The sequence below is a fragment of the Tasmannia lanceolata genome, unplaced genomic scaffold, assembly GCF_043159265.1.
Source record: "Tasmannia lanceolata isolate RefF3 unplaced genomic scaffold, GAP_Taslan_0.1 ptg000007l, whole genome shotgun sequence".
Taxonomy (NCBI): Eukaryota; Viridiplantae; Streptophyta; class Magnoliopsida; order Canellales; family Winteraceae; genus Tasmannia; species Tasmannia lanceolata.
Genome location: NW_027518684.1, coordinates 23,277,688 through 23,288,732, shown reverse-complemented (window position 1 = coordinate 23,288,732; position 11,045 = coordinate 23,277,688). Strand labels below are relative to the sequence as shown.

General features: G+C 43.0%; 1 protein-coding gene across 2 annotated transcripts; it reads left to right on the top strand.

Annotated features, from left to right (window-relative positions):
- Positions 1-3,982: 3,982 nt before the first annotated feature.
- Positions 3,983-6,342, top strand: LOC143881158 (uncharacterized). Of its 2 annotated transcripts, none has more exons than XM_077384148.1 (3): positions 3,983-5,279; positions 5,399-5,458; positions 5,659-6,342. In XM_077384148.1, the coding sequence occupies exons 1-2, from the start codon at positions 4,781-4,783 to the stop codon at positions 5,440-5,442; spliced, it is 543 nt and encodes a 180-aa protein (XP_077240263.1). In that variant the 5' UTR covers positions 3,983-4,780; the 3' UTR covers positions 5,443-5,458; positions 5,659-6,342. The 2 variants fall into 2 exon arrangements, with proteins under 2 accessions (XP_077240263.1, XP_077240262.1); XM_077384147.1 differs by having other exon boundaries at positions 5,595-6,342.
- Positions 6,343-11,045: the final 4,703 nt, after the last annotated feature.

Sequence of the window (11,045 nt, the reverse complement as noted above, 5' to 3'; positions counted from 1 at the left end):
GGAGAGAATTTCTGACATCTCTCGTACTTTTTAACTAGATCCAAAGCGTCTCCCCTCAAAGTTGGCCAGTACAGGCCTCTTAAAAGCACTTTGATGGCCCGGGCCTTGCCCCCCCCCCCAAGTGCTCCTCGCAAATCCCTTCATGGGTCTCCTGCAGAGTGTACGCAGCATCGCTTGGCTGGAGGCATTTCAAGTATGGAAGGGTGTACGACCTTTTGTATAGGTTCTCACCATCTAGGAAAGACCTTGTTGCTCTTTGTATCACTTTGCGGGCCTCTTTCTTTCCTTCAGGAAGTTTCCCACTGCGCAGGTAATCAATGATTTCGTCCATCCAGCACGGCTCGTGGTCGACCTGCATTATTTCTACGGCCTTGTTGTCGATACTGGACTTCTTCAGAAACTCCATGCATATACTCCCGAGAGCGGTGTAACCGGAAGCTGCTAGTTTGGATAGCACGTCCGCTTTTGTATTTTTCGTTCTGAGGATTCTGATGACCTCGAAGCTTTTGAATTTGCTGCCTAGAAAGCGGACCTTGGCAAGATACTTAATGGTACGCTTGTCGCGGGCCTCGTAGACTCCTTGAATTTGGTTTGTGACCAGTTGGGAGTCGCAATACGCCCTCAGCCTTTGGGCATGAGTCTGGACTGCCAGGTTCATTCCTGCGATGAGAGCCTCATATTCTGCCTCATTGTTGGACGCACGGAATTTGAACCTTAGTGCGTAATCCATGACGAAGTTTTCAGGCCCAGTGAGAATCAAGCCAGCTCCACAGCCGCTTTTGCTTGAAGATCCGTCCACATATACTTCCCAGAGAGCCTCGGACGACACATCCTGTTCCGCTGGCACAGTGGCTCTTTCTATTCTTACAGGGGTAGCCGCCTCAACTTCTACTTGTCCCCCAGGCGTAGTTATCTCCTCTACAACTGGAGTCTCGACAGCTTCGGACGCGATGCTTTGGTGGGGGATGGTGCACCCGGCAACGAAATCTGCCAACACTTAGGCTTTTATTGCCGGTCTGGGCAGTTATTGGATATTAAATTCGCTTAGTTCTACGGCCCACTTCACAAGATGCCCTAAGGTGTCCAGTCTATGGAGAACCTGTCTGAGTGGTTGATCCGTTAATACTTTTATCGTGTGAGCTTGAAAATACGGCCTCAGCTTTATAGCCGCCATAACAAGAGCATATGCCAACTTTTCAACTCGTTGGTATCTGGTCTCAACATCATGTAGGACCTTGCTGACATAGTAGATTGGTTTTTGCTGGTTGTGCTCCTATCGAATCAGCAATGCCGCCAGTGCCATGGGGCTTACGGATAGGAACAAGAGTAGCTCTTCTCCCTGTTCCGGCCTTGTTAACAGCGACGGGGAGGCTAAGTATTGCTTCAGCTCCTCAAACGCCACATGATATTCCGACGTCCACAGGGCTATTTTGATCCCTTTAACTAGGGGTGGGCATTATTCGGTTAAAACCGAAATAACCGACCAAACCGATTCCAATCGGTTATTTCGGTTCAGGTATTTTGGGAATCGGTTCGGTTTTGGTTATGAAGAAAATAACATTTCAGTTTTCTGTTTCGGTTTCGGTTTATGTAGAAAAAAATTCCGGTTAAACCGAAAACCGAATTATACTGACAATGTCTAAGAATTGCGGTTATCGGTTTCGGTTAACCGAAAAACCGAAATAATGAAAGTATGCATTAAATTATGATTTTTGCAAAAAAATTTACTTAGGCCACTCGTTTTACATTTTTAATAGGCTAATATTTATAGTGACTAGTGACTAGTGAGGGTTGTCCCGAGTTAAAAAGGTGGGTGAAATTGTGAAAATGTAATATATATATATATATATATATATATATATATATATATATATATATATATATATCACTATTTAGATTAGTCATTTACGATTTAACTTCCCAAGTTAGAAAACTAGGGTTCTCGACTTCTCGTTCAGTGCTGGAAAAGAAAACTAGGGTTTTGACTTTTGAGTTTCTCCTCAGAGATGACGATTCCATTGATTCTCCTCTTTGAAACTTGAAAGTCTAGGTTTTCGACTTTTGAGTTTCTCCTCAGTGACGATTCTCATCTCTTCTAGGGTTTTTGACTTTTGAGTTTTGAGTTCCTCTGAGACAAGAAAGAAGAATCCGTCAATCCGCCACTCTTAATCGAGGTATGGCATCTCTAATTCTCTATTCTAGACTTTCTAGTTTCTAGTTTCTACTATCCCTTTAGGCCATTAGGGTTTGATTTTTGTTTTTTTAATGATTTTGATATTTTTATCTTGCATGAAGCTAGGGGGCCACAGGCCACTAGGGTGGGCATTCGGTTTTTCCCCCTTTTTAGTTTTTGCATGAAGCCATGAATACCATTTTTCGTTTTTCCCCTTCAAATGTTCAGTTGAAACTGTACAATGCCCCAAAAATGAGTTTTGATTTTGTGTTGGGTTCATGCCCTATTCGTTGAACTGACCATTTAATTTGAACTTTTCCCCTTTCAAATGTTCAGTTGAAATGTTCAGTTCAATACTTCATTGACCCAAAATGTTCAGTTAAAGTGAAGATTTGAAGAGGGAAAATGTTATGTGCTCTCTTCATATGTGTTGTTCATTGCTGACCTAGTGACCTGTTGTTGGGTTCAAGCTCTGTTTATATGTGTTGGGTTCATGCCCTGTTCGTTGAACTGAACATTTGATTTAAAATTTTCCTCTTCAAATGTTCACTTGAAACTGTACAATGACCCAAAAAATAGTTTTTCTGTTGAGTGCCCTACTTCAAAAGTTGAAATGATCAGTTCAATGACCCAAAATGTTCAGTTAAAGTGAAGATTTGAAAAAGGGGGGGAGGGGGGGTCAGCCAGTCAGGGGTGGGAAAAATGTTCTGTACTTCTGTGCTCTCTTCATATGTGTTGGTCACTGCTGTGCTGACCTGCTGTTGTTGCCTGTTGCCTGTTGGGTTCATGCTCTGTTTATATGTGTTGGCCTGTTGGGTGCTTGGGTAATTGGGTTCATGCCCTGTTTATATGTTTATACAATTATATGTATTTTATGACTTGCAAATTGTGACTTGTGATTATGAGTGCATTGATTATGTGATTTTGACTTCTGTTGTCTGTTGTTGTTGTTGTTGACTTGTTGTTTTTTATTTGTGTTCCCATTGCTAATTTTCTAGTTTGATACAATTCATTTTCTCCTTAGATGTCGCAAGAAGAAGCTTGTAACGCTTTTACTCCCAATGTTATTGTTAGCAACCAATCTTCAAACCCCATAGACTCAAGCCACACAGTTGCAACCTCACAAAAGAGAAAGGGGATGAAGCCAAGGTCAGGGGTGTGGGAGAGCTTTGCAAAATTTGTTAATGAGGAAGGGGAAACTAAGGGTAGGTGTAACTACTGCGAGAAGGAGTTATTTTGTGATCCGCGAAAAAATGGAACAACCGCTCTTTGGAATCACATTAATTCATGCAGAAAGTTCCCCTTCAATATAAGTACAAAGCAGACACTGTTGAATTTGCAACCGATTAGGGGTCAAGAGGGAGATGGTATTGGGAGCCTTACTAATTGGAAGTTCGATCAGGAGAGTATTAGAAATGCCTTAGCACGCATGATCATTGTTGACGAGCTTCCATTCAAGTATGTAGAGAAGGAAGGGTTTAGGGATTTTATGTCGGTTGCATGTCCTCGGTTTCACATTCCGTCACGTTCGACGGTTACGAGGGATTGTTTTCAGTTCTACATGGATGAGAGGTTAAAGTTGAAGAAGTATTTTAAACAGTCATCTCAGATGGTTTGTCTCACCACAGACACATGGTCGTCTTTGCAAAGAGTAAACTACATGTGTCTTACAGCTCATTATATTGATAGTGATTGGAAATTGCACAAGAAAATTATAAATTTTGGCCCAATTTCGAGTCACAAAGGTGAGGCTATTAATAGGGCAGTTGAGAAGTGTCTGCTTAGCTAGGGGATTGATAAAATGTTCACCATTACTGTGGACAATGCTAGTTTAAATGATGTTGCAGTTGGATATTTGAAGAGAAGAATTGTCAACTAGGGGTATAGTATTCTGCAAGGAAAATACCTCCATATGAGGTGTATTGCTCACATAATCAATCTAGTGGTGTGTGACGGCTTAAAAGAAGTTGGGATTTCAATTGATCGTGTTCGGGCGGCAGTTAGACATGTGAGGAGTTCTCCATCAAGGTTGAAGCTCTTCAAAGAGTGTGTTGACACTGAAAGGATTCAGAGCAAGAGCTCGTTGTGCCTAGACGTTTCTACTAGATGGAACTCGACTTTTCTAATGTTAAATGCAGCTCAAAAGTTTGAAAAAGCATTTGAAAGGTTTGATGATCATGATCCTTTCTTCAGAAGTGAACTTGATTCGGGGGAGTTGGATGGGCTTAGGAAGCCCGATCATGAAGATTGGGAGGCAGTTAGGAGGATGGCTAATTTGCTTCAAAACTTTTATGATCTCACTGTACGGGTGTCGGCCTCTTTGTATGTTACATCCAACACATTATTTCATGAAATTAGTGAGGTTGAATGTCTTTTGAAACAATGGAGTGAGAGTGATAATTTTAAGTAGGTAATGATGGCAAGGCGAATGCAAGAGAAGTATGACAAATATTGGGGCGACGTAGAAAAGATGAATAAGTTGATTTATATCGCGGTTGTTGTTGACTTCGAAATAAATTAGATTTTGTGAAGTTTGCTCTAATTGATATTTATGGAGAAAGAAAAGGCAAGTTGTTGGGGGAAAAAGTGTATGATGCCGTGGTTGAAATGTTTAATGACTTAAACGATAAGAACATGGTCAACAACAATGAAGGTCAATTGGGGATATCAAGTTCAAGGGATAATTTGCAAGCCTCACAAATTAGAGAACCAAAACAACATGTGAGGAAGATGATGAAGGAAAAGTACAAGAAGCACAAGATCGAATCCGGATGTGGGGATAATAAATCAGAGTTGGATAAATATTTAAATGAAGATAATGAGGAGGACACTAATGAGGATTTTGATATTTTAGAATGGTGGAAGCTTCATAGTCCTAGATTTCCTATCTTGTCACAAATGGCTAGGAATGTGTTGGCATTTCCCATCTCCACAGTTGCTTCCGAGTCCGCATTTAGCACAGGGGGTCGTGTTCTCAATTCGTTTAGGAGTTCTTTGACTCCTAAGATAGCAGAGGCTCTTATATGTGCTCAAGATTGGCTTCGATCATCATCAATGCCGGTTAACATCGAAGAGGCATTAGAGGATCTTGAAACTTTTGAAAAGAGTAATATTTTATTATTTTTGATTAATTGTATTTGAATAGTTGTATGTTCTTTGGTTCTACCTATATTCTTGGAGCTTTATGTTTGATATATTTGTATTCTTTTTTCTTTTCTTTTTCAGATTTTCCAAATATTAGAGAGGTTTCTTCGACTACTGATCTTTGAAGACTGTAAGACTGAGGTTTGTGGAATTCTCTACTTCTCTTTACTCTTTAGGACCTAATTTGTTAATTATTTCTATAATTTTTTTGTCTTTATTCTTGTTAATATTTAGAATGATTATATAATATAATTCTCCTTTTTATTGTTTGCATCAGATGTTATGGGTAAGAAGAAATTTTATGTTGTTTTTAAGGACAGACATGTAGGTATTTTTTGCAGTTGGCCAAAATGCCATGCACAAGTAAATGGGTATAGTGGAGCATGCCACAAGTCATATAAAAGCATGGAGGAGGCACAAGAGGCTATGAATGCATTTCTACAAAGAACTGCTGAAGTGGATATCCAAGCCTATAAGAATTTCAAAGAGGATTATAAAGAGGAGATCGACGATTGTGAGGATCAGAAACCCACAAAATATACTTTGCCATGTGTTCTTATGGCAGCAATTATTATTGTCAGTATTGCTATGAAAGTAGCCTAGGACCTAGGTAGTGCATGAGCATCTGGATGTGTTCTTCTTTTTGGAGGTGGATTTTGTTATTGAAATGTTGGTGACTTGGTGGTGGATTTAGACATTCAGTTGTTTATTTTGTTGTTGACTTGTAGGGTTTGAAACTTTCAGTCTTTCACGTGTAGTACTACTACAGTACTACTAGACTACTAGAGTATGTTCACACAGTTCACTTGTTCAGTAATCAGTATTGTCACAAACTCACAATGTCACTAGCTCACAGACTCACAGTGTCACACTGTCACTCACTAAATTGTTCAATGTTCAGTACCTTCAATTTTCATTTTTATTCTGATGTGATAGCACATTGTCGAATTCCCTCTCAGTGAATTACGAACTTGTTCAGTACTTTAATCATTTTAAGAGAAATTGTATGGTGGGCTTTGATATCACATTCACAGTGTTTGTCTTCACTTGTTTAGTATTGTAACAATGTAACCTGGCTGTTAGGCTGCCTACTTACATGTGCATAGTAGTAGCACTAGTAGCATAGGGGACAGGGTTATTCACTTCTAAGTTGTAATGTTACTCACATATTGATATCACATATTCACATTGTTGAATTTCCTCTCACTGAATTACTCACTTGTTCAGTACTTTAATCATTTTAAGAGAAATTGTATGGTGGGCTTTGATATCAGTATATCACAGTGTATGTCTTCACTTGTTTAGTATTGTAAGAATGTAAGTATGTAACCGGTTAGGCTGTAGTGTTACCTACTTACCTATGCATAGCACTAGCACCATAGGGGACATGGTTATTCAGTTGTAAGTTGTAATGTTACTCACAGTCTCACATCTTGATATCACTTTGTCGAATTCCCTCTCACTGAATTACTCACTTGTTTAGTACTTTAATCATTTTAAGAGAAATTGTATGGTGGGCTTTGAGGCTTTGATATCACAGTCACAGTGTATGTCTACACGACTTCACTTGTTTAGTATTGTAACAATGTAACCTGTTACAGTGTTACCTACTTAGTACTTACCTGTTCATAGCACTATAGCAGCATAGGGGTTATTCACGTGTAAGTTGTATTTTACTCACATCTTCATATCACATGGTCGAATTCCCTCTCAGTGAATTACTCACTTGTTCAATTCTGTAATCATTTTTAGAGAAATTGTATATTTGTATGGTGGGTGGTGGCCACTGGCCCACTGGAGTCTTGGGCCTATTTCTATTTGGCATGAGGATTTGTTCTTTGCATTTTGCAATGATAAACTTGGAGTAGTATTGACGAATTTGACGTATTGTTGTATAATGTATTGGCATAAATGCATGAGGATTTGATGATTTGTAAAGGGCAGTGATATTTTCCTGTGCTACTATACTCTTTTTCAAATGGTATATTTGAAGTTGGAACATGGCAGATAGCCTAAAAGTCTAAAACTACACAGGCAAGGGGCAAAAGCCTGATATTGCCAATTATTCGGTTATAACCGAATAACCAAACAACCGAAATTATTTCTCGGTTTCGGTTTGGTTCGGTTATAACTTAATTCGGTTGCGGTTTCGGTTATAAATTTTAGGTAACCGAAAAATTCGGTTCGGTTAAAAATGTTGAAATCGGTTCGGTTTTAACCGAATGCCCACTCCTACCTTTAACCACATTGAAGAAAGGCAGGCATCTTTCTGCAATCATTCCGGTTAGCCGCTGCACTTCCCTAATGGTCTTTGGTGGAGTGAGCTCCACTACCGCCTTGATCTTCTCCGGGTTTGCTTCTATTCCTCTTTGGCTCACCATGAACCCCAAGAATTTTCCAGCGCCAACACCGAAAGTACATTTTGTTGGGTTGAGTTTCATGTTATGTTCTCTTAAGACTTAGAATGTCTCTTTCAGGTCGGAAACATGATCTTTCACGCTCTGGCTCTTAACCAGCATATCATCTACATATACTTCCATGTTATGCCCGATCTGTTTTTTGAAGAGCTTGTTTACAAGCCTCTGATATGTTGCTCCGGCATTTTTTAGACCGAAGGGCATGACACGGTAACCGTAGGTTCCCTGATCTGTTACAAAGGATGTTCTTGGGATATCTGATTCATACATTCTGATCTGATTGTATCCGAAAAAGGCGTTCATGAAGGTCAGTAGCTCATGACCAGCGGTAGCATCTATTAACTGATCGATCTTTGGGAGCGGATAGCTGTCCTTGGGACAGGTTTTGTTCAAATCGGTGAAGTCTACGCAGGTCCTCCACTTCCCGTTGGCTTTTTTACCATAACGACGTTATCAAGTCAGTCCGGGTATTGGATTTCTTGAATGAAGTCAGCCCTCAAGAGCCTCTCTACTTCTTCCTTGATCGCTTGCCGTCTCTGTAGGGCAAGATGTCTTCTCTTTTGCTTTACGGACATGCAGGTGGGGTCGACGCCGAGCTTATGTGTACTGACCTTAGGGTCTCTACCAGGCATGTCTGCAGGAGCCCATGCGAAGACGTCTGCGTTGTCTCTGAGAAACTGGGTGAGGTCCTGCCGGGTGTTACTGTCTAAAGAGGAGCCGATTTGAACTACCTTCTCACTATTGTCTTGATATAAAGGGATGGAGATGAGGCCCTCGGCTGGTTCATTTACTTGGGCTTCATATCTCAGATCGAGTAGCTCAATCGGCAATGACTCCGACGCATTTTTGCCTTTGAGTGCCATGGCATAGCACTCCCTAGATTGTGGTTATCCCCTCTGACTTCTCCCACACCGCTCGGCGTTACAAATTTCATTTTCTGATGATACGCGGAGGCAACGGGACGGATGAGGTTCTGGCCGGGTCGTCCAAAGATAGCGTTATAGACCGACTTGACCCTCACTACTAGGAAGTTGACCATTGCGAAAGCTTGACAGGGCGGCTCCCCAACGAGGACCGTGAGTTCAATCTGTCCCTCGACTTTAACAACTTCTCCCGAAAAACTGAATAAATCGAAGTTGCCGGCCTTAAACGGTCATCTCCTATCATCATCTGTTTAAAGGAATGGTAGTAGAGTATGTCGACCGAACTACCGTTGTCAATGAGGATCTTCTTTAACTCCCAGTTTGCGACGAGCATGGTTATGACCAGGGCATCGTCATGGGGAAGTATCAAGTTATCGAGATCTGCATCTGAGAAGGAGATCTCATTCTCTGTCTTCATCTTCTTGTCGCAGGTGTGAACGGCATTGACTCGGCGCGTGTAAGCCTTGCAAGCAGTTGACGATGTTCCGCCGACGGCTGATCCCCCCATAATGGTGTTTATGCCCTCGTTAGTCTGGGATCGGCGCATCTCATGCTATGAGCTTGCTGGCGGAGGAGATTGATTCTGCGCAGGAGGCGGCTGTGATCGTCGAGGGCTTTGGCTCTGAGGGCTTCTTTCCCTGCGTTCTCTCCTATGGCTGTCATCTTTAATATACTTCTTTAGGTACCCTCGGTTAATCAGCAGCTCGATTTCCTCTTTGAGGTGCCTGCACTCATCGGTGTCATGGCCGTGGTCCCGATGGAACCGGCAATACTTTGGCCTGTCTCTCTTGTTTCCTTTTGAGATCATTCTGTCCGGCCATCTTACGAAGTATTCTCCCTTGATTGCAACCAGTATGTGTCTCATGGAGGTGTTGAGAGGGGTGTAGTTTTCCTCCCTCCTCTGGGGGGTCCTCTCTCTTTTGGAGGCTTTATCGTCCCTACGTTGTTTGGTAGGGTTCTTTTCTTCAGAGGTTCTCCTCCGACTCCAATCCAAGGCGGCAAGCGTCTCTTCCACGGATATGTACTCCTCCGCCCCTGCCATCAGATCCGCCAACGAATGTGGATTTTGGCGAGCTACTGATTGCCAAAAATCGTTGGATTTGGCGCCTGCGAGGAGTGCATTCACAACGGTTGAGGGGTCCAAATTCGGCACCTGGAGGGCCTCTCTGTTGAAACGGCTTACGAACGCCTTTAGAGGTTCATTATCCTCCTGTCGCAAGGCCATTAGGGACGCGTTGTTTTCCTTGGCCTTCGACTGCTCATGAAATGTCGGACTAGATCGTCCCCGAAGTCGTCAAAGTTGTTGATGGAGTCTAGCTTGATCCGCGAGTACCAATCCCTGGCTACGCCCGTTAGGGTGGTCGGGAAAGCTCTACAGAGGAACCCATCAGAAGCGCCGTGAAGGAGCATCATCGTTCTGAACGTCTCCAAATGGTGTATAGGGTTAGTGGTTCCATCATATTGTGGAACCGGTGGCATCTTGAACCCTTTGGGTGCGGGTGCGCTTAGGACATTATCAGTGAATGGGGATCTGCTTGAGAATGCCTTCGGAGCAAGCTGGCCCTGATCTTTTGCCAGCTCTTCTATTCTGTGGTCAATTTCTTCGATCCTCCTTAGCATCGGATCGGTCCTTTTCTATTCGGCCCGTGGACCCGTTTCTCTCCACGGAGGGGCTCGTAGCAGAGCCAGAATGGCTTTTTGAGCTCTTTCGACGACGCCGAGATTTTTTTCGCGGGGCACGGTCCTTCTTAGCTCGGTGCCTTTGAACTGAGCGAGTCCGCGACCTGCGATGGTGACGAGGCTCCGTCTGGGCATGCCTGGTCCGGGAGTGATGGACTCGCCTTGTGGAGTGGTGGGTCAGATCTCTGCCGGAAGGCACAGGCTCTCCCTTGTGGGCACTAGACCTTTCCTGCACAGGTCGGGAGACTTCTGGGGGATGTTGGGGAGGCGCTTGGATCAGATCTTGGTATTGACCAACAAGAATAGTCATCTGTTGAAAGAGAGACTGGACTTGCTCAGGAGTAGAAGCAGGGTTCAGGTGTTCCGAATGGGTCAGGATCTGTTCCGCTATTGTTGAAGGAGCCACTATCTGTGAGGCAATTTGTTTGCTCTGATTCCTGCGAGGCGCTTCAGCTCGGGCTGTTCGGGCGGTCGGTACCAGCGCGCTCCTCTGTCCTGCCATTTTAAATAAGATCCCGAACAACTTTTAGTTTAGGTCCCACGGATGGCGCCAATCTGTTATGCCTAAAATTGGTAACAGATACGGCAGTGACGAAAGAGCTGATCTGGTGGGCCCAAGGTACCAAACTGGATGTATTATGCCCTGCACAGGAATGCACGAGGTCAGAGGTCCAACCCGGAGTCGTTGCTCCGGATGGGCCCTTCGAT

Coding starts and splice junctions, on each gene's coding strand:
- LOC143881158 (XM_077384148.1), top strand. CDS start 4,781: ATGTTTAATGACTTAAACGATAAGAACATGGTCAACAACAATGAAGGT. Junction 5,280..5,398: donor TCTTGAAACTTTTGAAAAGA/GTAATATTTTAT, acceptor TTTCTTTTTCAG/ATTTTCCAAATATTAGAGAG.